The sequence below is a fragment of the Oncorhynchus clarkii genome, chromosome 29 (genome assembly GCF_045791955.1).
Source record: "Oncorhynchus clarkii lewisi isolate Uvic-CL-2024 chromosome 29, UVic_Ocla_1.0, whole genome shotgun sequence".
Taxonomy (NCBI): domain Eukaryota; kingdom Metazoa; phylum Chordata; class Actinopteri; order Salmoniformes; family Salmonidae; genus Oncorhynchus; species Oncorhynchus clarkii.
In genome coordinates this window covers 15,947,994-15,975,955 of record NC_092175.1, presented here as the reverse complement: position 1 = coordinate 15,975,955, position 27,962 = coordinate 15,947,994, and the positions used below count along the sequence as shown (strand labels likewise).

General features: G+C 45.0%; 1 protein-coding gene across 1 annotated transcript in view; it reads right to left on the bottom strand.

The window, feature by feature from the left end:
- Positions 1–26,854, bottom strand: part of LOC139388149 (uncharacterized) — a 31,707-nt gene extending 4,853 nt beyond the window's left edge. The window contains exons 1-3 of the mRNA XM_071134726.1: positions 26,847–26,854; positions 1,405–1,968; positions 1,270–1,352 (exon numbers count right to left, since the gene is read on the bottom strand). Of these exons, the coding sequence (XP_070990827.1) occupies positions 1,270–1,352; positions 1,405–1,905 (584 nt within the window). The 5' untranslated portion in view covers positions 1,906–1,968; positions 26,847–26,854. The remainder of the gene's footprint in view (positions 1–1,269; positions 1,353–1,404; positions 1,969–26,846) is intronic.
- Between the last annotated feature and the right edge of the window lie 1,108 nt (positions 26,855–27,962).

Here is a 27,962-nt window from a genome sequence, read left to right as displayed (position 1 = left end):
TAAATCCAAGCAATATAGAAGCGCGTTTTCTAAATTGAAATGTCAAATGGCCTCTCTCGCTATCGAGACTGGGCGATACACAAACACTCTCATAGATAATTGTGTATGTACTTTTTGTAACTCTGGTTCCATTGATACGTAAGATCATACTGTGGGTTATACAATGACATTAGGGATCTTTTTTTGTCAGCTGTCCAGCCAAAATGAGCATTTTAACGGTCTTGATGAAAATAATAAACTAGGTGAAATGTTATCAGGTAACTATAATGTCAATGCCTGTGCCAAAGCCTGCCATCTTATCCTCCAACGGAGACATTTTTAGTGCCTTATTATTAGTGCTATTGTCCTTTAATTCATTGTATTTTTTTTTTGGGGGGGGGTTGTGCATACATGTATATAGAGTACAGTACCAGTCAAAAGTTTGGACACATCTACTCATTCAAGGGTTTTTCTTAATTTGTACTATTTTCTACATTGTAGAATAATAGTGAAGACATCAAAACTATGAAATAACACACATGGAACCATGTAGGAACCATTTAAAAAAAAAAAAAATCTAATGATATTTTAGCTGTCATCAAGGCAGAGTGGGCAATGCTGTCAACAAGGCAAAGGGTGGCTACTTTGAAAAAATCTCAAATATAAAACATTTTTTGATTTGTTGAACACTTTTTTGGTTTCTACACGATTCCATATGTGTTATTTCATAGCTTAGAAAATAGTACAAATAAAGAAAAACCCCGGAATGAGTACGTGTCAAACTTCAAACTTTTGACTGGTACTGTATGTCTGTGCTATTATAGATGACACTTGTACCATGTTTCACCATGATTGTTTTGAGCGTCTCAAAGTGAAGAAATGAAGAAGGTGCTTCATTACTGCAGTCTTCCCGACTGCAGAGCCTTTTACTCTTCATTCATGTTCTCTACAGCCGGGATTAATCACAGTAATGGTGTCGAGTGATCCCAGGCCTTTATAACAGACAGATAGCCAGGCTGAAGCTCCAGGACCAAGCCAGACGGGGCCAGATGTTGCTCCATCTGGGTCTGGTTCTGAAGGATCTAAGTGGTCCGGTCGGTCTGGCATTGTAAACCAGGCAAACCTCTGATTGGGCCGGATAGCAGAGCTTCATGCCCCCTCCACCAATTAAAGAGGCTTGTTGATGTGATTGCTGTGACTAATGCGGTAATTAAGGCATTGACACTTGGTGCCAATTTGGAGCTGTGGAGTTGCTAATGTGAAGAGAGGAATATGAAAAATATCACTTACCTCCTTTCCTGGGGGCCCCATTCTGCCTGGGGGCCCTCTCTGGACCCTATACATCTGGCCATCAGAGCCCAGAACCAGGTCCCCTTCTCTGGATACGATGGTCACAGTGCCTGAGCGCTCTGGTCCTCCTTCCACAGTGATAGCACAGTCAGGTTTTGGGTCAGGTTGGGTGGGGATGTGTGTGGTGGGTCTCCTCTCCACAGTGACAGCTTCTATTGGGGTGGCAGGGGGCACTGAGGTGGGGGCGAGGGCGGTCCGTGAGGTGGTCTGGGGCCCCTCCACCTCCTGCCTCAACAGGTTAAAGTCTGGGTGCTCCGGGTCCAGGGGGGTCTTTATTGGAGTCTTAACAATGGAAGGCTTCTTCGAGGAAGACACAGGATCCAAATCAATAATGATGTCATCCGAGGGTTTCCCGGGAAACAGGCCAATGCCCTTCCCTCCAGAGTCTGCCGACTTCTTGTCCGTGGTGATGTTCTCGTCCAGGAGTTTGGAGGAGGGCTCATGCTTGCCCTCATGGCTGTCCTTAGGGCCCTGCCTGCTGGGTTTCCACTGAGGATTAAGGTGTCCCCCGTGGAGATTTGGATCAGCCAGGTCTGTGTCTTCGTCCACCACAAAGACGTCTCCTCGTCCCACCATACCTTTCTGGTGGGGACCCCATGTCCCGTCCCCACGCTGACTCCCAGTTTGCCCAAACACATCCTATGGAGACACAACACAAACACAATTTATGTATTGTGGTGCTGAATAGGAATATACACTGAGAGTACAAAACAGTAGGTAGACCTTCGTAATATTGAGTTGCACCCACTTTTTCCCCCCTTTTGGACCCCATTTTGCCCTTGGTGTCCTTTGGCTGGTGGACCATTCTTGATACACATGGGAAACTGTTGACTGTGAAAAGCCCACCAGCATTGCAGATCTTGACATACTCAAACCGGTGCAACTGGCACCTACTACCATACCCCGTTCAAATGCGCTTAAATATTTGGTATTTTTTGTCTGAATGAGACACATACACAATCCATGCCTCAATTGTCTCAATGCTTAAAAATATATATTTTTTACCTGTCTCCTCCCCTTCATCTACACTGATTGGAGTGGATTTAACAAGTTACATCAATAAGGGCTCATGGCTTTCACCTGGATTCACCTGGTCAATCTATGCTTGTAGGTTGTTAGCAAATGATGTTATTCTTCAATAACACAAACTCCAAAGCAAATCAGGGGGAGAAAAATAGGTTTATTTGAGAAGGACAAATCATAGATGTTATGCTGGGAGGTAGATGTTCAGTCTCCCCTGTCCTCAGCTTTTCTCCACAAGGAACAGGATGCCATTTATTACCCCCCACCATAGCCTGGGGTTGACCAATCAGAAGTTCTTGCAGTACAACTGGGCCAATGGCCAAATAACAAGTATCCTGCTCCCGACTCAATGTACAAAACATAGCACATGTAACTCTGAGTTCAGGACTGACATTCCACAGATTCTAAACAGCTGTTGAACTGAAACCCAACTCCTATTTACATTGACAATTCCCTATTGACCATTAGTACTATATTTAGTTTAGTACTCTCGTCCTCTCATCCTCTGCGTTGTGTAAATTTCTTCAAAATATTCTTATACCCACCCTAAAAAATAAATATAGTTCAAATGTCTTTTTAGAAAACAATAGAAAACATGAGAAAATAGACCGAATTAAAAACATTAGCAGTAAGCATAAAATAACTTACGTTAAACACCTTGCATTTCTATAAAACACAAAGGGCATATTTTACTTGCTGTTGCAATAAGAAATATATTTCACACAAAGTTATAGAAAAGAGGTATTAACAGGTGTGATACCACATCTGAGAGAGCATGGTTCGTTACAGCACAGAGGACAGTTACCACGGGCATATTGACCACAATCATGAGGCTTGGTGTGATGATGAAGACCCTTATGATCCCCACCACATTATGGTGAACACCACTGACACCCATCTCCAAAAAGACAAGGTTGATGAATCTTACGATATCCCCTATCACGTAACTGTCGGATTTAAGCAGACAAACATCGGGCAATATCACACTTGATAACCTGGATGAGGATGAGAGAAATAACCACATCTCCCACTATTGGAAGTATCATGCTCACCAAAAACCTTCCCCATGTACCGAATGTGGAAGACAACCACATGACTAAGCCTAAATCATCTGGATTGTAAATCCTGATATTTAGCGCCCTCAGTCCTGATCTTTTGGATTAGGTTAGTTATTTCCCCAAGAATGATCAGGGATGTAAGTACAGCATTAGGCACCAATAACAGCACATGTACCCCCTTGTGCGGACAGAAGATAATCAAGGGCCAAACGATTTTGCATCGCCACAGTCCGAATGACAGTCAGTAATTAACTCAAGACTCTCAACTGTTCTATTAGCAAAGATTTCACAAAAAGTTAGCCATATTAATAACTTCCCGTGCTATTTTGAAAATAGCACATGAGGGAAAGGCAATCGCAAAGAATCTCCCTGTTTCTGTATTCACACGTTTATGACGGTGTGAAAAATGGGAATTCACAGAACGTCTTACATGAGGTACTACATATCCCAAATAACACAATCCCTTGCCACAACTTTGGTAAACAGGAATAGGCATAGGATCCACAGATGAAGTAAGTCCCATTAGGAGCTATCATACCATTATTGATGATGGCATAAAAAACAGTCATAATGCCGTTACTGAGAGTCAATTCAACAGACATTAGACATTCCGCAACCTTAGTACTGTCACAGGCAGGTAGGTCTGTTGTCTGATCACACTTACTCTGTCCTACTTTGACAAACGCGTCCTGGTGCAGTTGAGACAAATTCAGAGAGAGTGACCTACTAAAACATAACTACCCAACAGGGGCATGTGTAATAACTAGGTAAGGTGGTTGATGATTAGTGTCATTGGTAATCTCAAATGAAGGAAGGTACTGCAGAACTAGGTACTCTCGCATGTTGATACTCAACATTCTCACCCCAATTAGTACCAAAACCCCCAATAATACCAATTAACATCTCTCCATATACACAACATTTCACTCTGGTTAAAAGGAATATCCCTTAATGGAATAACTGCCCACGATGTGAATGGTGCACACGTACAAACTCAACAACTTCTTTGATCGACTACTGTGGCATCGTGTAGAGAGCTAGAAACCCGAGTGTCCCTCATCCTGCTAAAGCATCTCTGTGTTAGAATTGGAAATACCACCCACATCCTGTATTAGGAGGAAACTCGCAAGGAAAATACTTTCAAACATCTTTCACTTGTCTGCAAGACAATAATATTCAATCATCCTTTTATCAAGGTAATCATTCACCAAGTCCTTTAAAAGTGACCAGCTCTTCCACACTGGTATCAGTCCCACTTAGATAACTATTAGAAATTATGTTTTGACAGTCTGCCGGTAATGAGGAATTCTTCTTCTGTTCCACTGGTTGCACTTCACCCGTGATTTTGTATTGTTTCATGTACAGTCCTTGAATCGAAGGATATTGCTTCAGCTTCAGACTGTAAATTCTCATAATCTGTAATGAAGGAAACAAAAAAGTGAAAGTGACATCCTGGTTTCAAGAGAAATTGTAGATTTCCCTAAGTAAGCATGTCCTGATTCTCAGGAAAAAGTTGGACATTTCACCTAGATATCCCTAATATGACGACTGCGGTGTACAACATAGAAGCTTATCAGGTTCTGATCATCTTACTATGCTTCTTCACCCGAGATTGGCCCCCGATTGCTAATCAATCAGTTCTTTATTCTCCAGGCTACGCTTTGTCATCAACATGGACAACCTTGCAATGAGTGACGTATCCATCGTGATTTTCCCTGGACTTTCACTGATGACCTCGTTATGAGCAAAACATGATAAGGACCTTCCCAGTTTGGCCCTACTGTGTCGGTCACATATATTTTTTACCACCATCACCCATCGTCCTGGCTCTACGTCATATTCCCCATTAGAGAGTTGTATGCAATAGTTAAGTATTGTGTCACTCATAAAGTGAACATCTGCTTTTCTCAAATCTAACGTGCCTGGTAGTGACATGGATCCATTGTAGGAATTGACCAGCCTACCTTCCTCACACTCTGCTCAATAATGCTTGAACCGTCTGTTCATAAGATAAACTCAAGGATTTCCAACGAATGACTCTATGAACTCATCAGAGAGCTGATCAAAAACAACTCACAACAGTCGTGTTCAAGTAATGTGGTATCTGGAGGATACATCAGAATAGCTGGATTACATGGTTTATTTTCAACTATACCCATGTCCCATAGATCTTTATCCACTACTTAAGTAGCGTCCATAGCTTCCTTGCTAATGGGATGTTGTTTTGTGCAAGCTGGGGCTACACCTGGCAAGCACACTGGTTCTATATAGAAAGTTCCACACTCATTTTTCTTCGTAGTCCAAATAGCATGGTTCTGAACTGTAGATTCCAGCATCAATCTTCATTGGACCAATATAAATTAATAATAGTTTGGTATGTTTCATATCTGTCTTCGTCTCCCCCCCACTCCTGTTGCTCTTATCTTCTTGCTTGTGTACTGAGGACATATATGTTTTGCATAAGATATGTGAAATACTTCAGCACCCGTATCTAGTAAAAAACAAATCTACTGCAAAATAAAAAAAAAATTGCCCTTTTTTCTCCCCAATTTCGTGGTATCCAATTGGTAGTAGTTACAGTCTTGTCTCATAGCTGCAACTCCCATACGGACTCTGGAAAGGCGAAGGTTGAGAGCCATGCATCCTCCGAAACACAACCCAACCAAGCCGCACTGCTTCTTGACACAATGCACATCCAACCCGGAAGCCAGCCGCACCAATGTGTCAGAGGAAATTGGCCCGCCACAGGAGTCGCCAGTGTGCGATGAGACAAGGATATCCCTGCCGGCCAAACCCTCCCTAACCCGGACGACGCTTGGCCAATTGTGCACCGCCCTATGCAATAGAGTGCCTTAGACCACTGCTCCACCCGGGAGGCATTACTGCAAAATTGTTAACCATAATGTTCACATATATTCCATCCGATTTCATATGTACACCAGCTGAGATGGCACGTAAGAGGGAGTCTGTTAGTTTACCTCCACAGCATCCAGCAAACTCTGCTGCCGAGTCGGAGAGAGCTTTTTGATTTCTGCCCAAGCATTGTGTCGTTGGGGCTGTTGTCTTGATTCCATTTTCCCTTAGACAGACCCTTCTTCTCCTGGCCACTTCTCATAAAAGCACATTTTCTTTTCCGGCATTCTCGTTGCCAGTGACCAGAAATTCCGCAACAATGACATACACCAGGTTTCTTTTTTACTGAACGAATAATGTTGTTGGTTTCACTTGGAACCTGCACAACTCTGATACTCACGTCTCGTGGATGCTTAAAAGTTTTTGACCATTCATCCAGATGTTGATTTATGTGTGATTACGGTCTCTAGAAGTTTATCTTTACTTCCTTTTACAGCCTGTGTTCTGGTTGGCCTAAGACATCGTTCGTCACTGCTGTCAGAATCTGTTGACTCAAAGCCAGGCAGTGCTGACCAGATGGTTGAAAGGTGATCTGCCTTGCACAACTCAGTGTGAGAATAGATGGACTGGAGAACAGAATTTCTCCTTTTAAGGCTTTCAAACTATCTTTATCTCTCTGCAATGTCATTATATTAACTTCAAAGGTTGTATAATATATATCTCTATGTTTATATATTAATTTATCCCCAATATATACAGTTGAAGTTCGGAAGTGTACATACACCTTAGCCAAATACATTTAAACTCCGTTTTTCCACAGTTCCTGACATTTAATCCGAGTAAAAATTCCCTGTCTTAGGTCAGGTAGGATCACCACTTTATATTAAGAATGTGAAATGTCAGAATAATAGTCTAGAATTATTCTCTTCAGCTTTAATTTCTTTCATCAAATTCCCAGTGGCTCAGAAGTTTACATACAGTCAATTTGTATTTGGTAGCATTGCCTGTAAATTGTTTAACTTCGGTCAAACGTTTCAGTTAGCCTTCCACAAGCTGCCCACAATAAGTTGGGTGAATTTTGGCACACTCCTCCTGACAGAGCTATTGTAACGGAGTCAGGTTTCTAGGCCTCCTTGCTCGCACACGCCTTTTCAGTTCTGCCCACAAATGTTCTATAACATTGAGGTCAGGGCTTTGTGATGGCCACTCCAATACCTTGACTTTGTTGTCCTTAAGCCATTTTGCAACAACATCAGAAGTATGCTTGGGGCCATTGTACATTTGGAAGACCCATTTGTGACCAAGCTTTAACTGATGTCTTGAGATGTTGCTTCAATATATCCACATCATTTTCATTCCTCATGATGCTATCTATTTTGTGAAGTGCACCAGTCCCTCCTGCAGCAAAGCACCCCCACAACGTGACGCTGCCACCACCGTGCTTCAAGGTTGGGATGGTGTTATTCGACTTGCAAACCTCCCCCTTTTTCCTCCAAACATATCGATGGTCATTATGGCCAAACAGTTCTATATTTGTTTCATCAGACCAGAGGACATTTCTCCAAAAAGTATGATCTTTGTCTCCGTGTGCAAGTGCAAACCGTAGTCTGGCATTTTTATGGCAGTTTTGGAGCAGTGGCTTCTTCCTTGCTGAGCGGCCTTTCGGGCTATGTCGATAGGACTCGTTTTACTGTGGATATAGATAATTTTGCACCTGTTTCCTCCAGCATCTTCACAAGGTCCTTTGCTGATTTCCAGGATTGATTTGCACTTTTCGCACCAAAGTACGCTAATGTCTAGGAGACAGAACACGTCTCCTTCCTGAGCGGTATGACGGCTGCGTGGTCCCATGGTGTTTATACTTGCGTACTTTTGTTTGTACAGATGAACGTGGTACCTTCAGGCATTTAGAAATTGTTCCCAAGGATGAAACAGACTTGTAGAGGTCTACAATTTTGTTTCTGAGGTTTTGGCTGATTTCTTTTGATTTTCCCATGATGTCAAGCAAAAAGGCACTGAGCTTGAAGGTAGGCCTTGAAATAAATCCACAGGTACACCTCCAATTGACTCAAATTATATCAATTAGCCTACCAGAAGCTTCTAAAGCCATGACATAATTTTCTGGAATTTTCCAAGCTGTTTAAAGGCACCAACCTTTAAATAGAGTAAGGACTCTGACCTTTTAATAGAGTAGCAAAGGACTAAACTCTGTAATAAAAGGACTTGAACACTTATACATCACAGATACATATCACTCATTGCATGCACTATTTTAACCAGATTTGGTTATTTTAAAATTATATTGGGCTAGACTCACCCAGCAATTCTGCCATCAATCAGGAAATTAAGAGTTGACTCTCCAAAGTGGGTTGTGCACAGCCTTCTCTCTTTCCTCTGGATCAACACACAGTTAATATGCTTTTCTTGTTCTTGTTGTTCAGACTAATTCATCCGGGTCACGGAACCAAGTGTTAGCAATTGATGTTATTCTTCAATAACAAAAACTCCAAAGCAAATCAAGGGGAGAAAAATATGTTTATTTGAGAAGGACAATTCATAGATTGTTACATACCCCAGTCTCTGTGTTGTTGTGGGTTTGATTGTGTTTGTATGTGTGTGTATTTCAGGATGGCTTCCTGGATTCCAAAGCAGCTGATTGGTCGGCCCATCACTAGTTGGCGCTCTGACCCTGCCCTCTCGTCAGTGGATATAGCTATCTGCAATTACCGACTCCTTTAGCAGCTTGAAAAGGCAGTGTTCCTTTGTTAGGAGAGATTTGTTGAAAGTGTTTTTGTAGCCGCTCCTGAAGAGGTAAGTGTATTCCATAGTACCTAGTGTTTTTGGTTTATTTAAATTGTTCCCTAAGTTTGAATAATTCTGTTTAATTTGTTCCCAGGAGGGGAAGGGGAAGGCACCTTGGGAGTGTTTAGGCAAGAGGCCTGCAGGCATAAAAATATCTGTAGTATTTACTCGGTCTATGCACACTAGGTAAGACCTGGGCAGAACACCCTGTGTATTTTGGTTAGCGCGCCAGGTGGTGCTAAGAATAGGTAACCAGTGAGTAGGCAGGTAAGGTAGGAGAGGGGGAACTTTAACTTTCTTTGTTTTGGTTCCGTCCAGCCACTTTTCCCAACCTTACCGTGTGAAGGAAGAATAAATTCCCTGTAAACGGTAATATTCTCTGCCTTTGTCATCCTTACCCGCACCTACAATCAAATACCTTTTTTCACTCCACGGGGAGTTGAGTTGTAGCAGGGTGTTGCGTTCCCTCCAAGAGGCGTACGTAACATGTTATGCTGGGAGGTAGATGTTCTGTCTTCTCTGTCCTCAGCTTTTCTCCACCAAACAAAGGAACAAGTTGCCCATTATAATCCCCCACCATAGCCTGGGGTTGACCAATCAGAAGTCCTTGCAGTACAACTGGGCCAATGGCCAAATAACAAGTATCCTGCTCCCAACTCAATGTACAGAACGTAGGACACGTAGCTCTGAGTTCAGGAGTGACATTCCATAGATTCTAAACAGCTGTTGAACTGAAACCCAACTCCTATTTACAATTCCCTATTGACCATTAGTTAGGGTTGCAAAGGGTCAGAAACTTTCTGGTAAATTTCCGTAATTTTCCCAGAAACTTTCCATGGGAAGTTAAGCCTGGGAATTTTAAGAATATTTGCTTACATTCATAAAAAAAAGTTAGCTTATAACAGTGAACCTTTTTTTGTGGGATACACAAGGAAATTCTAGGTATTGTGGCATATTTTGGTTAAACTATTCCCAATTCAAAGGACTTGCAGCCCTCTGCATGCAAAGTGCATTCTTCCATCACATGTGCAGTGCACTCTTCCATCACATGAACAGCTGATTCTGATTCTCAAGATCTTGCACACTAATGAGATGCTATTGAGTATACACTACTACACTGTCTGAGCCAAGGAGTACATGCTTTCTGCTAAGTTTTGATTACAATACTGGGCAGGCTGAATATATTTTATGACATACATTATTTTTTGTTAACTAGTAAATAGTAGCCTACAGCAAAGTGTTTAAATCATTTCTAACTTGTTAACAATTTCTGCTAGTTAGTTTTTGCTACCATGTGGGTTTTAGCTTGCTTGAGCCTGCTAACTGAGGAGTGTTAATTCACCTGTTTCCATACATGTTTCATTTTAAAACATTTATCTTACAAAGGAGTTGCTTAATCTAACTGTTTAACTATTTATCTGTACATGGAATTGTATTTGTTTACTAATTTACAGGAAAATGCCATGGGCACTATCTGTGTGGAGACATTTCAATACAGCTAATGTAGAAGCAAAAGCTGTGCACATTTGCAAATACTGTGCCAAATCATATGTGAAGAATGCAACAAAGATGCAGAATCATCGGGCCAAGTCCATAACGTTCCCTCAGCGCTCACAACAAGCAACCTCTGACAAAAGTACCTCTACTTCTATTCGAGGGGAAAATGATGAATCAGACACCTTATCGATAGCAATAGCTCATGGTCCTCCTGGAATCAGAAGTTGTTTTGACTCAATGGAGGAATGTAGTCAGAGAAATGCTGATGAATGTCTTGCTTGAACTGTGTATTCAACTGGTTCACCTCTGATGCTCACAAGAAACGTGTATTGGAAGAGATTTCTGAATGTTCCTTGCCTAGCATACACCCCTCCAACCAGACATACTTTGTCTACTCATTTGCTGGATGCAGAGTTCAACAGAGTTCAAGTGAAGGTCAAGCAAATCATAGTGAAAGCAGACTGTATTGCAATCATCTCTGATGGGTGGTCAAATGTTCGTGGAAAAGGAATAATTAACTACATCTCCACCCCTCAACCAGTATTCTACAAGAGCACAGACACAAGGGACAACAGACACACTGGTCTCTTCATAGCAGACCAGCTGAAGGCAGTCATCAATGACCTTGGACCACAGAAGGTATTTGCACTGGTAACAGACAATGCTGCAAACATGAAGGCTGCTTGGTCTAAAGTGGAGGGGTCCTATCCTCACAACACACCCATTGGCTGTGCTGCTCATGGATTGACTCTGCTCCTCAAGGACATCATGGCACTGAAAACAATGGATACACTACAAGAGAGCCAAGGAAATGGTTAGGTATGTGAAGGGTCATCAAGTTATAACAGCAATCTACCTCACCAAGCAAAGTGAGAAGAATAAGAGCACCACATTGAAGCTGCCCAGCAACACCCATTGGGGTGGTGTTGTCATCATGTTAGACAGTCTCCTGGAGGGGAAGGAGTCTCTCCAAGAAATGGCCATACCACAGTCTGCCGATATGGACAGCCCCATCAAGAGGATCCTCCAGGATGATGTATTTTGGGAGAGGGTGGTAAGCAACCTGAAACTCCTGAAACATATAGCAGCAGCCATTGCACGGATTGAGGGAGACAATGCCATCCTGTCTGATTTTCAGACTCTGCTTGCAGATGTAAGAGAAGAAATCTGTACTGTCCTGCCCACTTCAATGTTGCTCCAAGCAGAGGAAACTGCAGTTCTGAAATACCTCAAAAAGTGCAAAGACTTCTGCCTGAAGCCCATATACACAGCAGAGTACATGTTGGACCCCAAGTATGCTGGCAAGAACATCCTGTCTGGTGCAGAGATCAACAAGGCCTAGGGTGTCATCACTACCGTGTCTTGCCACCTTGGCCCGGATGAGGTCAAGGTTCATGGCAGTCTGGCGAGGTACACTTCCCAGCAAGGGCTTTGAGATGGAGATGCAATATGGCAGTCGTGCCAACATATCTAATCAGCCACCTGGTGGAAGGGACTTTATGGATCTGAGGCTCTTTCCCCTGTTGCCTCCATCATCCTTCAAATCCCACCAACATCAGCCGCCTCAGAGCGCAACTGGTCCTTGTTTGGGAACACACACACCAAAGCACGCAACAGGCTGACCAATACAAAGGTTTAAAAATTGGTGGCCATCCGGACAAATTTGAGTTTTTTTGAGCCTGACAACGAGCCATCCTCAACGAGGTTGGAAAGTGACAGTGATGTTCAAGAGGTGGACATGGAAGCCTCAAGACAACCAAAGCTTTAGTTTCTATACTATCATTTTACAGACGTATGTTGAAAATGTTTTTGGGACATGCAATGGATCAGTCAATATTCCCTTTCTTTTGTTGTTCAATGAAATCATCCCATGTGAAGAGTCAACTCATTTAATTGAAGTTCAATTCGTAACTAAATAGTTTTAAAAAAATTTAATTGGAAGGATTTACTCATTTGCAATTATGTCTACTTATGATAAGGTAAAACATGTATGTTTCTGTCTCCATATGGTAAATATATCCAATGCAAAAAACATCTACATTTAAATGGTATTAATTTGCATATACTGTATGTCCGTTAATTCCCATATTTTCCCCCGGGAACTTTCCACCTCTGAATATTCCCCAAAATGTACAACCCTACCATTAGTACTCTATTTAGTTTAGTACTCTTGTCCTCTCATCCTCTGCGTTGCGTATTTATCTTCAAAACATTCTTATAGTTGGATGACAAACATATTTCTCAGAGACAAAAGCTGTTTGTCTGTTTATTGTTTTGTATGTCTGTGGGGTAAAATCTGTTTATTTCTTGTTGTGTATATGTAACTTGTGGTGAACTGTGGAATTTGTTTTTACAAAACCCTAAAATATTTCTCACAAGACAATAAACAACATTGACCCATCTATCAATCACGCTGGTTGAATTGGTCTTGTTCCTTATCAACAGGGAACCAAGCAAACTGTAAAACATTCATAAAGTTAGAGTTGACAGAACCCTGAACTGCAGTACTACCTGTAGACTACCATCATGCCCTATTGACTCCACTATCTTTCTACACCTTTCGCATTCAACAACCTCAGTAAAAACATCACCTCTTAAGAACTGTGTACTTCCCTTCCCATTTTAATAACACATACAATACCATTAGCAACTAACTGCCTTCCGAGGTAAAAGTGAAAACTCCTCCAACAAAACACGTCCACAACAACCTGAAGTTACATTCGCTTCCCTCCCTTCCTGTGCACATATCTAGCCCAGGAGAGAGTGTTGGGCCTGGGGGAAAGTACAGAAGAGCTGGATGTGTGTGTGTGTATGTGTATTTCAAGTTTCAAAGTTTACTAGCCACGTGCACAGGATACAACAGGTGTAAAAGAGTACAGTGAAATCTTTCTTGAGAGCTTTAATAAAAACATTTAATAAAAAAAAACACACAAAGTACAATAAAAGTAGAAGAAACACGAGAATGAAAGCATATACAGGTCAGAGCCAGTGTCACACCAGCCTTCGCTTTGGCTCCTACTCCTGTCCAGCTCAGGCATTTGGCAACACCGGCCTTCTATCTGCTGCCGAACCTGCTGTTGGCAAACACCCTTCACTCATCAAAACAAGACTTTTCTCGTTGTCACGACTTCCACCAAAGTCGGTTCCTCTCCTTGTTCGGGCGGCGGTCGGCGTCACTGGTCTTCTAGCCATCGTCGATCCACTTTTCATTTTCCATTTGTTTTGTCTTGTTTTCCTACAAACCTGGTTTTCATTTCCCTCATTAATTGTTGTGTATTTAACCCTCTGTTCCGTACATGTCTTTGTGTGGAATTGTTTGTTGTTTACTGGTGCGTGTCGGGTTTTTGTACCCATGTTGGTTATTTCTTTATGCCGTTGGGTTTGCAATTAAACTGCTATTACCTAGTTGAGTCTGAGAGACGCTGGAGAATCCCACACCTAAACATATGGAGTCAGCAGGAGCAGATGCCCCTGGTATAGGGGTCAAGGAGCGCGTCCAGGAGCAAGCGGCGATGATCCACCATCTCGCCGCCATGGACCGCGTCGTCCAAACCATGGACCACTGGGAGAGACAGTGAGTTCCTCCAGCACCTCCACCAGCACATCCAGGACCTCCAATACTCGCCTCCTCTTCACCCAGTCCCAGTGGGATTCGTCTCGCCCTTCTCCCTGCGCACAGCTGGGAGGTGCTGTGCGCAGGGAGACCGGAGGAGGTTCCGTCTCGTGCACCATCTGTGGCCGCAGAGGTCACACTGCCGGTCTGTGCCGGGTTGGTTCCTCTGGGGATCGAGGCAGCAGGCAGGGCACTCTGGTGTCACCCAGGTAAGCCGGCACCATTCTCACCCAAAGCCCTCTGTTGCACACCTGTATTTGTATTCCCCTTTCCTGAATTTTCCCCGCATTCCCATGATAAGGCGCTTGTCGATTCAGGCGCGGCTGGGAATTTTTTATACAGATCGTTCGCCCATAGTTTAGGGAACCCCATTGTTCTTGTGTCTGTGCCCTTCCCTGTTCACGCCTTTGACAGTTGACCATTAGGGTCAGGGTTGATTAGGGAAGTCACTGCTCCTCTGGGCATGGTGACGCAGGGTATCACAAGGAGAGAATCAGTCTCTCTCTTATTGACTCTCCTGCGTTTCCCGTGGTGCTAGGCCTACCCTGGTTAGCCTGTCATGACCCCACTGTTTCGTGGCAACAGAGGGCTCTCACGGGGTAGTCGTGAGAGTGCTCGGGTTGATGTTTAGGGGAGCTACTACGGTGGAAAGTCCAGACCAGGTTTCCACCGTGCGCATCCCCCCTGAATATGCCGATTTGGCTCTCGCCTTGACTCAATTACCACCCCATCGACGGGGGGATTGTGCGATAAATCTCCTGGTAGATGCCGCACTTCCCAGGAGTCACGTGTATCCCCTGTCCCCTGTTTCCTGGCTATGGAAACATGTCTCGGAATCCCTGAATTAGGGTTTCATTCGGTCCTCCACTTCACCCGCCTCCTCGAGTTTCATTTTTGTGAAGAAGAAGGAGGGAGGTCTGCGCCCGTGTATTGACTATCGAGGTCTAAACCAGATCACTGTGAGGTACAGTTACCCACTACCTCTCATAGCCACAGTGATTGAGTCAATGCACGGGGTGCGCTTCTTTACCAAACTAGATCTCCGGAGCGCTTACAACCTGGTGCGTATCCGGGAGGGAGACGAGTGGAAAACGGCTTTTAGTACTACCTCAGGGCATTATGAGTACCTCGTCATGCAGTATGGGTTGATGAATGCTCCATCAGTCTTCCAAGCTTTTGTAGACGAGATTTTCAGGGACCTGCATGGGCAGGGTGTAGTGGTGTATATTGATGACATTCTGATAGGGTTTGCCAATTACTACCGGAGGTTAATCCGGGGTTTTGGTCAGGCTCCCATTACCTCACTGCTGAAGAGGGGACCGGTACGTTTGCAGTGGTCGGCTAAGGCGGACAGGGCTTTTGGTCACCTGAGGGCTCTGTTTACCTCGGCTCTCGTGCTGGCCCATCCGGATCCCTCTTTAGCGTTCATAGTGGAGGTGGACGCATCCGAGGCTGGGATAGGAGCCCCTGTGCCTACTTCTCGAGGAAGCTCAGCCCGGCGGAGCGAAACTATGACGTGGGGGACCGGGAGCTGTTGGCTGTCGTCAAGGCTTTGAATGCGTGGAGACATTGGCTTGAGGGGGCTAAACACCCTTTTCTCATCTGGACTGACCACCGCAACCTGGAGTACATCCGGGCGGCGAGGAGACTGAAGGTGGGCCATGTTTTTCACCCGTTTTGTTTTCACCCTTTCTTACAGACTAGGTTCCCAGAATGCTAAGGCAGACGCACTGTCCCGGCTGTATTACACAGAGGAGCGGCCCATGGATCCCAGCCCCATACTCCCGGCCTCCTCCCTGGTGGCGCCGGTAGTGTGGGTGCTGGACGCGGACATTGAGCAGGCGCTACGCGCAGAGCCCACTCCCCTCCAGTGTTCCGCTGGGCGTCTGTACGTTCCATCTGCTGTCCATGACCGGCTGATCTCTGGTCATCCAGGCATCGGTCGGACGGTGCGCTGTCTGAGAGGGAAGTACTGGTGGTCCACTTTGGCTAAGAACGTGAAGGTTTATGTTTCCTTCTGCTCAGTGTGCGCCCAGTGTAAGGGTCCTAGGCACCTGCCCCGAGGTAAGCTACACTCCTTACCCGTTCCACAACGGCCGTGGTCGTACCTGTCGTTGTGTATTTCGTTATTGATCTTCCTCCCTCACAGGGTAACACCACGATCCTGGTCGTTGTGGACCATTTCTCCAAGTCCTGCCGTCTCCTCCCTCTGCCCAGTCTCCCTACGGCCCTACAGATTGCAGAGGCCTTTTACACACGTCTTCCGGTGTGCCTGAGGACATAGTGTCTGATCGGGGTCCCCAGTTCACTTCAAGGGTCTGGAGGGCGTTCATGGAATGTCTGGGGGTCTCGATCAGCCTTACCTCAGGTTTTCACCCCGAGAGTAACGGGCAGGTGGAGAGAGTTAACCAAGATGTGGGTAGATTTCTGAAGTCTTATTGCCAGGACCGGCAGGGGGAGTGGGCAGCGTTCGTGCCCTGGGCAGAGATAGCCCAGAACTCGCTCCACCACTCCTCCACTAACCTCTCCCCCTTCCAGTGTGCACTGGGGTATCAGCCGGTTCTGTCTCCTTGGCATCAGAGTCAGACCGAGGCTCGGCCGCTCATGTTCACTTTCAGCGCGCCGTGCTGCACCAGAAAGCCAGCGCAGACCCCCCGGTGTTCGAACACCGGGTCTGGCTCTTGACCCGAAACCTGCCCGTGTGCCTGCCCTGCCGGAAGCTGGGTCCGTGGTTTGTGGGGCCATTTAAACTCCAGAGGAGACTGCACGAGGTGAGTTACAGGTTACAGCTTCCCCCCGATTACCGCATTAACCCCTCATTCCATGTGTCTCTCCTCAGGCCGGTGGTGGCTGGCCCGCTCCAGGAGTCTGAGGTGCGGGAGGTTCCTCCTCCCCCTCTGTACATCGAGGGGGCCCTGGCATACTCCGTTCGATCCATACTGGATTCGAGGCGTCGTGCGAGGCGCCTTCAGTACCTTGTGGACTGGGAGGGGTACGGGCCGGAGAAGAGATGCTGGGTTCCACCGTCTCCATCCGGATCGCCCTGCACCTCGCCCTCCGGGTTGTCCCCGAGGCCGGTGTTGGGACGCTGCTGGAGCCGCGCGTCAAGGGGGGGGTTCTGTCACGACTTCCACCGGAGTTATGCACCCCTTACACCCGTCATCATTACACACACCTGGTTCCAATCCCCACTCTATCACTGTATAAATACTCTGTCATTCGTCTTTGTCGGTCATTGTAAATGTTGCTTGTTTTCCTGAGAGGAATCTCTCCTACTATTTCCTCAGTACTTTATTATTTTGCACTTTGGGTTTCGACCCGCTGTTATATAAATTATATAGTGCTTTAATAAACTCAGTAGTTCTAAACCTGTGACTGCCTCCTGCCTACTACTCTCTACACTTGTGACAGAATGACCAAACCAAGAGAACATGAAGCAGCAGGACATTCCGACCTTTCCGCCTTGAGCACCTTGCACTGCCATGGACGAGATGCTACGGACCGTACGCCAGCTGCAGGCTACATGACTACCTTCCCAGCTCCCTGCGGTCGTTCCAGCCACCCCACCACCACAATGAGAGCTTCACCCAACTCTTTTGTGCCATTTTCGACCACCTTAGAGGGACGAGAGGGAGGTGAGCGTCTCCTCTGACTATGCTAGTGGTCCAGGACAGAGTTTGAGCACGCTCTGGATTTACGGACGGTGGCTGGGTCCACAGAGCGTGCTCAAACTCTGTCCTGGACCACTAGCGTAGTCAGAGGAGACGCTCACCTCCCTCTGACTACGCTAGTGGTCCAGGACAGAGTTTGAGCACGCTCTGGATTTACGGACAGTGGCTGGGTCCACTGGCTGGAATGACCAGGCCCTGTTGACGGTTTTCCGCAGCAGGCTACTGGCAGACGTCCAGAGTGTGCTGGCCTGTCGCGATGAGGACCTCACACTGAGCCATAGCTCATCACCATGGCTATCCACCTGGTTAATCTCCTGCGTGGCAGTCGTTGCCCATCCTGGGGGTTCTGGTCTCTCCCAGGAACCTCTAGCCAGACTGAGCCCATGGAGGTGGGCATGACACACTTTCCCCCAGAGGAACGTCAACGCCGCTCTCAACAGGGTCTCTGCTCCTACTGCGGGGAGTCGGACCACGCCTGGAACACCTGTCCCAGAAGGAGAACCAGGCGAGCAAGCGACAGGCTGAGGAGCATTCCTGCACCTTCCCAGGTAGTCGTGGATGAGCCTTGCTCCTCTCTGTCCACCCAGCCCAGTTTGAATGTTTGATAGTAGGTTGCTTCTTGTGTAAATATTTTCCGTCTGGATTTTAATGATTTGTATTCACCTTCCCGGACTATCCTGGCCCCCCCGAGTCCTGCCCTAGTGGACTTAGGTTCGGCAGGAAATTTCCTAGACCGGTCAGTGGCCTTATCATTAAGCATTCCTCTAATCCCTTTACAACCCCCATCACAGTCCATGCTAAGACAACCGTACCCTAGGAACAGGACTGGTGTGCCAGACCACGATTCCCATTTCCCTCACAGTTGCTCACAACCACCAAGAATGTATCACTTAGACTCTTCTGCACACCCCGTAGTTTTAGGTTTCCCCTGGTTACAGTTGCATAACCCCAGGATATCGTGGACAGAGAGGAGGTTGTTGGGTTGGTCGCAGGAGTGTCAGGGGAGGTGTCTCTCTGTGTCTATCTGTGCCACCTCCGTGGAAAGTCCAGACCAGGCCACCCATGTCCCTATCCCGGAGGAAAACCGGGACCTACAGGTGACTCGTGCCACGTGCCTGACCCCTCATTGTCCATGGGACTGCACTATCGATCTACTGCCTGGTTCTACTGGGGGGGCACATCTACCCTCTTTCACATGCAGAGACCGAAGCCATGGAGGTCTACGTCCAGGAGGAGCTGGCCAAAGGATTCCTCTGTCCATCCACCTCTCCTGCCTCCTCCAGCCTCTTTTTCGTGAAGAAGAAGGTCTCCGCCGCATATCGATTACCGGACACTGAATAAGGCAACTGTTAAATTACTTTTCCCCCTTCCTCTCATACCCACTGTGATCGAACAGACGCACGGTGTTCAGTATTTTACCAAATTGGATTTACGCAGTGCCTACAACCTGGTGCGCATCAGAAAGGAATATGAATGGAAGACTGCCTTCAGCACCAGCACCGGACACTACGAATACAGGGTAATGCCCTATGGCCTGACAAATGCATCCTCTGTGTTTCAATCCTTCATTAACGAGGTGTTTAGTGACATGTTGGGTCGCTGTGTAGTGGTGTACATTGACAACATCTTGGCGTACGCCACTACACGCGAGTAACATGCCTCTCATGTCACGTCTGTGTTGGAGAGGAATCACCTGTACACCAAGGTGGACAAGTGCCTTTTCTTCCAGCAGTTGGTCTCCTTCCGGGGCTGTCGGATATCCACCATGGGAGTGGAGATGGAAGAGCAGAGGGTAAGTGCAGTACGGTCGTGGCCTGTTCCATCCAACATAAAGGCGGTGCAGCGCTTCCTAGGTTTTGCCAACTATTTAAGACACTTCATTAAGGGTTTCAGCACAGTGGTGGCCCCTCTCACCTCCCTCCTGAAGGGAGGTCCTAGACAGCTGTGCTGGACTGAGGAGGTCAATGAGGTCTTCTGTGCGCTCAAGGAACGAATTACGAATGCACCTGTTTTGGCTCATCCTGACCGTCATCATGGAGGTCGACGTCTCCGAGGTTGGAGTAGGGGCTGTTCTCTCTCAAAGCACTGGAATGCCACCTAAACCTCATCAATGTGGCTTCTACTCACGGAAGCAGTCTCCCACAGAGCGGAATTACGATGCAGGGGATTGTGAGTTGCTGGGAGTTAAGAAGGCACTGAAAACATGGCCGCACTGGCTGGAGGGTGTTCAACACCCATTCCTTGTTTGGACGGACCAACGGAACCTAAAGTATATTCAAGCAGCAAAGAGGTGGAACCCGCATCAGTACAGGTGGGCCCGATTCTTCGACAGGTTTGACTTTACTCCCTCCTACCGGCCGGGATCTAAGAATGTCAAGGCTGATGCGTTTGATGTCATTAAATGTGAAGACTTATAATATCAAATTAATTCTCTATGTGTAATTATTCCGTGATTAAACAAATAACAGAATAGTAATTAACTAGGAAGTCGGGGCACCACGGGAAAATGTTGTTTATAGGGTTACAATTTAACGAATATAACTCTGAACACAAGGCGCTACAGAGGGTAGTGTTTACGGCCCAGTACATCACCAAGCTCCCTGACATTCAGGATCTCGATACCAGGCGGTGTCAAAGGAAGGCCCTAAAAATTGCCTAAGACTCTAGCCACGCAAGTCATAGACTCTCTCTGCTACAGCGTGGCAAGCAGTACCGATGCACTAAGCCTGGAACCAACACGATTGCTGAACAGCTTCTACCCCTAAGCTATAGGACTGCTAAAGAGTTAGTTAAATAGTTCACCAAATAGCTACCCGGACCATCTGCATTGACCCTTTTTGACTCATCACATACGCTGCTGCTACTGTTTATTATCTATTTTGTTGCCTAGTCACTTTATGCCTAATTATACACTGCCTATAGAAAGTCTACAGTCCCTTGAAACATTTCTGCCTTAAATTTACATTTAAAAAATGATAAAATTACAAAGGGGGGGGGGGCTCGCAACTCAATATTATGAAGGTGTCCTTAATGTTTTGTACACTCAGTGTATATCCATTGTTTTTGTCAAAATTGCTCAAGCTCCTTAAATTTGGTTCAGAATCATTGATGGACAGCAATTTTCAAATGTTGTCTCTGCTTTTCAAGCAAATTTAAGTCTGAAACTTTAAGTCTGACTGAAACTTCACCACTCAGGAATACTCAACACCTGGTGTGTCTTTGGCATTAAAATGTGTGTAATTGTCTCGCTGAAAAATAAAACTCTATCCCAGGCTTAGGTTTTCAGAAGATTGAGGCAGGGTTTCCTCTAACGTTGTACCTGAGCTTTACTCCTTTCAAATGTATTTTGATCCTGACAAACTCCCCAGTCCCTGCCGATGATAAGCATACCCATAACATGCTGCTGACACCACAAAATGTTATGCAAAAGACACACCAGAATGGTTTTCCAAGAGGTGTTGAGTGTTAATGATTGGACATTTCTCAGTCCAGACTTTTTTTTAAATATTTTTTTTATTTAACCTTTATTTAACTAGGCACGTCAGTTAAGACCAAATTCTTATTTACAATCACGGCCTACCCTGGCCAAACCCGGACGACGCTGGGCCAATTGCCCTATGGGACTCCCAATCACAGCCGGATGTGATAAATCTGCTTAAAAAATCAGAGAGAAGGTTTAAATATCGCTGTCCATCAATGATCCGCAACCAAATTTAATGAGCTTGAGCAATTTTGACAAAAACAATGGATATATGTTGCCCCAAGAGTTGTGCAAAGTTGGTAGAATCTGAATGAAAATAACTCACCGCTGTAAGGGCTGCCAAAGGTGCTTCTACCAAGTATTAACACTGATGGGCGGAGACATATTCAATTACAATATTTCAGTTTTTTATTTATATTTTGTATTATTTGTAAAATGTTTTATAACTTTCTATGGATGTGTAGATCTGTAGGAAGAACAAAAATCATCAGTGATGTGGACACCGAAGAACTTGAAGCTCTTGACCCTCTCCATTGTGGCCCCATCAATGAGGATGGTGCAAAGCTTGGCACCACAAGGTACATGTACTGTCTTTCATCAAAGCTCATATGACACTGAGCTTCAGAGATCCAAACTCAAGGGCTCTCGGGTGACAGGGCAGGGGGGAACAGAGGGGGGCTATGAGGGGCCCGGCCTGTGAGGAGCTGGTAGGGGTGCTCCACCTCTGGAAACAAAGGTCCTTTCTCCCTCTGCCTGGCCCACAGCCGGCAAGTCAGGCCTCTCGATAAGCCGACATGGGATCTGCCCCCGGCCGCCTGCCGGCCCTCCAGCTTATCTACCCTACAGTGCCTGATATCCCTCTGACCCACGGCCTGAGAGGCTGTGCTAAACGGGGGTACCATTACACATGAACGCACGCATGCACACACACACTGCCCAGTCAGACAGGAGCTGCTGTGGCACTACTATGTCAACTCACTAGGGGGCAGTCAGCAAAATTATGGTTTCCAGTATGGTCCAGCAATGTCTTGGCAATCTCCAACTAAGTGACGTTATCAATACCTCCTTATGGCGCATCTATCACCATATCAAGAGCTTCCATAAGCAAATCGCATCATGATTAATGCTTTGGGAATCACAATATGCAAATCTCTTTATATCTCTAGTGCCAAGACAAGAGGCTTTATTTGCCCTCTTTAACAAAGTGACCTCCGGCGCAACAGGCTCAAACAGGCACTCTATGTGTCATCAACAGTAATGTTTTCAACCAGCGTGCTGAGACACAATAAGGAAATGTGAACTCAGCACAAACGGAGGAATAAGGGGAGAGTTCATGTTCAAGAATATCTACAGTAAGTGCAGAAAGCTGCGTTTGCATGAAGTGACCTCATGAGAGAAGTTCTGTTTGTTTTTAATATACATTTTCCTGGTGTGTTTTGAAGCAAATTATACATGCAGTACCAGTCAAAAGTTTGCGTCTTCCTTTCCTGTTGCGGTCATCATGAGAGTCATTTCTTAAAATTGTACAGATTGACTGTCATTTCTCTTTGCTTATTTGAGCTGTTCTTGCAATAGGGCTTTCTTCTGTATACCAACCCTAACTTATCACAACACAACTGATTGGCTCAAACGTATTAAGGAAAGAAATTCCACAAATTAACTGTCACGGATCCCTCCCCGGAACTTTCATTATGCACACCTGTCCCCTATTCCCACTGATTAGTATTTGTATAAGTGTGCCCTTTGGTTTACGAGAGTCCTGTCGATTATTGTTACAATGTCCGTTGGTGCGTGTGAGTACTTGTGCTGTGTGTTTTGGCTTTCGTGTCATTGTGGATTGTGCAGATGATTACAGGTCTCATCCCGTGTGTTAATCATTGTGCGTGTGTGTTATTTCTTTGAGGTACTCCTCGCTCTTTTGTTTGGGGTTTCTACCCTGTGTTTTGTATAGTGTTTGTTTGGTCTTCGTCCCCTTGCCTTTACACGGCACACCGTAATTTGGGTGTAATAAAAAACACTATTACGCATTCCTGCGTCTGTCTCCCGAATCATTCATACCAACATGACATTAACTTTTAACAAGGCACACCTGTTCATTGAAATGCATTGCAGGTGACTACCTCATGAAGCTAGTTGAGAGAATACCAAGTGTGCAAAGCTGTCATCAAGGCAAAGGGTGGCTACTTTGAAGAATCTCAAATATAAAATATATTTGGATTTGTTTAACACTTTTTTGGTTACTACATGATTCCATATGTGTTATTTCATAGTTTGATGTCTTCACTATTATTCTACAACGTAGAAAATAGTAAAAAATTAAGAAAAACCCTTGAATGAGTAGGTGTGTCCAAACGTTTGACTGGTGCTGTATATGAGGGCCAAATGTATAGGTGATTGACAGGGCATTATGTACTGTACATTGCATATTTGTATGGTTGTAGGCTCAGGCAGCCAGGCATGGCACTAACAGCCAGGCATGGCACTAACAGCCAGATAGTGTAAAGGTGAACGGAAAGGCTCTGGAGCAACGGACCGCCGTTGCTGTCTCTGCCTGGCCGGTTCCCCTCTCTCCACTGGGATTATCTGCCTCAAACCATGTTACTAGGGCTGAGTCACTGGCTTGCTCTTCCATGTCGTCCCTAGGAGGGGTGCGTCACTTGAGTGGGTTGAGTCACTGACGTGATCTTCCTGTCCGGGTTGCCCCCACCCCTTATTATCGGGTATTGTCGGACGGGGCTACAGTGTGTCTCGACCACTCCTGTCTCAGTCTCCAGTATTTTCGCTGCAATAGTGTATGTGTCGGGGCGCTAGGGTCAGTCTGTTATATCTGGAGTATTTATCCTGTCTTATCTGGTGTCCTGTGTGAATTTAAGTATGCTTTCTCTAATTATTTCTCTCTAATTCGCTTTCTTGCTTTCTTGCTTGCTCTTGGAAGACCTGAGCCCTAGGACCATGCCTCAGGACTACCTGGCCTGATGACTCCTTGCTGTCCCCAGTCCACCCGGTCGTGCTGCTGCTCCAACTGTTCTGCCTGCGGCTATGGAACCCTGACCTGTTCACCGGACGTGCTACCTGTCCCAGACCTGCTGTTTTCATCTCTCTAGAGACAGTAGGAGCGGTAGAGATACTCCAAATGATCGGCTATGAAAATCCAACTGACATATACTCCTGATGTGCTGAGCTGTTGCACCCTCGACAACCACTGTGATTATTATTATTTGACCCTGCTGATCAAATCTTGGCCATGTTCTGTTATAATCTCTACCCGGCACAGCCAGAAGAGGACTGCCCACCCCTCATAGCCTGGTTCCTCTCTAGGTTTCTTCCTAGGTTCTGGCCTTTCTAGGGAGTTTTTCCTAGCCACCGTGCTTCTATACCTGCATTTCTTGCTGTTTGGGGTTTTAGGCTGAGTTTCTGTGCAGCACTTTGTGACATCAGCTGATGTAAGAAGGGCTTTATAAATACATTTCATTGAAATCAATTTGATTGATATGGAGCAAACAGCCAGGCACGGCGCAAAACACCCAGGCACGGCGCTAAGCCATAACAAATAACACTTTACATAAGACCCATCACTTTGAGAGGATGTTGACAACATAGAATAAATGTGTCTGGACTGCATGTCACAATACAACAAATGACTCATCCTTTTTCATGCTCATTGGAATTATTATTATTATATGCAGCCTGGAGCCAGGGCACAACGGCCACTGGCTGCAGAAGGCATGGATTTTTATAGGGGGCATTACGGCCACACAAAGGGGATGTCGCCGGGAAATTCAAGGCATTATCAAGTGCTTGTCAAATTGTGAATGAGAGACTGATGAAGTGTGTACAGCCTGCGCAAAAAACAAAGCAGAGTTCATGCTTTCAAGCAACTTTTTTCAAATCATCATGAGAGTTGCATTATGCAGCCTTACAATGTATTAATTAAAAAACAAAACATATAACATTTGTATCACAACTAAAGTTGCACAAAGACTCTCTAAATTAAGCATATAGGAGGACCTGTTTCTTTGTTCATCGCAGAATAGTCGCATATGTGAGCACTCCCTCAAATTGGAGAAAATATCCTTTCTATTTTACTCAACTATGTTCAATTGTATTTAAAATATGTAAAAGAATGCCATGGATTTCTAAGCAAATCTTGTCTGCTAAATGAACTAGTGTAGCCCACAGCCATTTGGCATAGCCAGATCAGGGCCTGACATAAGGACAACTCAGAGTATGATATTCTGTTCTTCTGAAATAGACTACATTTTCTTCACATCATGTTTCTTTAGACCTGTCTATAATAAATAATGGATTTATTGTGATGGTGTAGGCAATGTTACATGGATTTATTAGACTTTTAAAAAATGTAGTTGTTCCAAAGTTCTGCATCAGTGGCTTGTAAGCTACAAGTGCGTGGAAGCCAGGAGATGCTAAATGTGTTTATGTTAATTAACATTCAATTACTGTGAGATTGGCAGTTATTTGACTGACAATCACTGGCTTACAAAATGTCATGACCCCCACAACCCTAGATACAACTCCCTACTATACTCACTATTAGTTAAATAAAGGTTAAACAATTAAAAATAAACTATTAGGAAGGTGTTCCTAATGTTTGGAATACTCAGTGTATAGCTTTAACCCTACATCCAGTTTATGACCCATACCTTAGCCCTGCTCTACTTGCTTTACTGCCCAACTTTCACCTCAGGAAAGCAATGTAAACAGGTGTCTCCAAGTGTCTGTGTGTGTGTGTGTGTGTGTGTGTGTGTGTGTCTGAGAGTGTGTGAGAGTGTATGCATGTGAGGGTGAACATTGATATTTTCATTGGTAAAACAGCTGCACACCTTCCCTAAAGCCAAACATGCATGTTCCAGTGCATAGTGCAATGAAACGGAACCTGCCAAGGATGAACTAATCTCCCCAGTACTCAGTGTTGTAATGGTTAACTTTATCTCAACCAAAGGGGTACTTTAGGTTAATACAGCTCACTGATGATGGTTTTCTGAGCTAAACAACAAAAAACCCTGTGAACATCTTAGATCTGAAACTTCAAAACCACAAGCAGCATTCAAGAGAAAATGAGTAAGTGTGTTAATCACACACACACAAACATTAAACACACACTTAAAAACACAACCTATTATCAAGCCAAACCGTTGCACAGTAATTAACATGAAACTGAACTCAATTAAAACATGATCATGCCCTCTTTAACAGTGATGCTATTGTGTTCAATACTGTATGTGTATGTTTCCCTCACATCCCAAAGTTACTGAACATGCCCTATCTAGGAAATAAACATCTATAGCCCTGTAGCCTAATGTTTATAGTATGTAAATGTTCTCTCACTTCCAAATGTTACTGAACATATCCTATCTAGGACATACACATCTACGGCCCTGTAGTCTTGCCATACTGAGGACCTACAAAAGGGCACTACATGAATGCATACTATACATCAATGGAGCATAATCACTCCACATAAACCCAATAGAAACATCTGTTTGTAGATGAGGCCCTACCTTCTTCCTCTTTGTCTTTGGTATCCTTTCCCCCCCCACACAGGGTCCAAGTAGTTCAAGTAGCAGGCACCCAAGAACCAAGTGCCATCCAACATGGTAGTGCATGACTGCAGGAAACATGGGTCACTCTGCTCCAAGTGGTTTCATAATACCCCCAGTCACACACACACCCACTGAGGAGGACACTAGTCTAACACAATGCAGACACGCCCACAGTCCCACGCACTTTCTAGGTACTGTACACACCAACACACATCTTACACAGGACAATGTTTATCTTTAATCCTACATCCAGTGTATGACCCACCCACACACTCATATTATAGCACATACCTTAGACCTGCCTACTTGCTTTACAGATTCTGATCCTGCCCAACTTCCCCCTCAGGCAATCTATGTAAACAGGTGTCTCCAAGTGTCTGTGTGTGTGTGTCTGTGTGTGTGTGTGTGTGTGTGTGTGTGTGTGTGTCTGAGAGTGTGTGAGAGTGTATGCATGTGAGGGTGAACATTGATATTTTCATTGGTAAAACAGCTGCACAACCTTCCCTAAAGCCAAACATGCATGTTCCAGTGCATAGTGCAATGAAACGGAACCTGCCAAGGATGAACTAATCTCCCCAGTACTCAGTGTTGTAAAGGTGAACTTGATCTCAACCAAAGGGGTACTTTAGGTTAATACAGCTCACTGATGATGGTTTTCTGAGCTAAACAACAAAAAACCCTGTGAACATCTTAGATCTGAAACTTCAAAACCACAAGCAGCATTCAAGAGAAAATGAGTAAGTGTGTTAATCACACACACACAAACATTAAACACACACTTAAACACAACCTATTATCAAGCCAAACCGTTGCACAGTAATTAACATGAAACTGAACTCAATTAAAACATGATCATGCCCTCTTTAACAGTGATGCTATTGTGTTCAATACTGTATGTGTATGTTTCCCTCACATCCCAATGTTACTGAACATGCCCTATCTAGGAAATAAACATCTATGGCCCTGTAGCCTAATGTTTATAGTATGTAAATGTTCTCTCACATCCCAATGTTACTGAACATGCCCTATCTAGGAAATAAACATCTATAGCCCTGTAGCCTAATGTTTATAGTA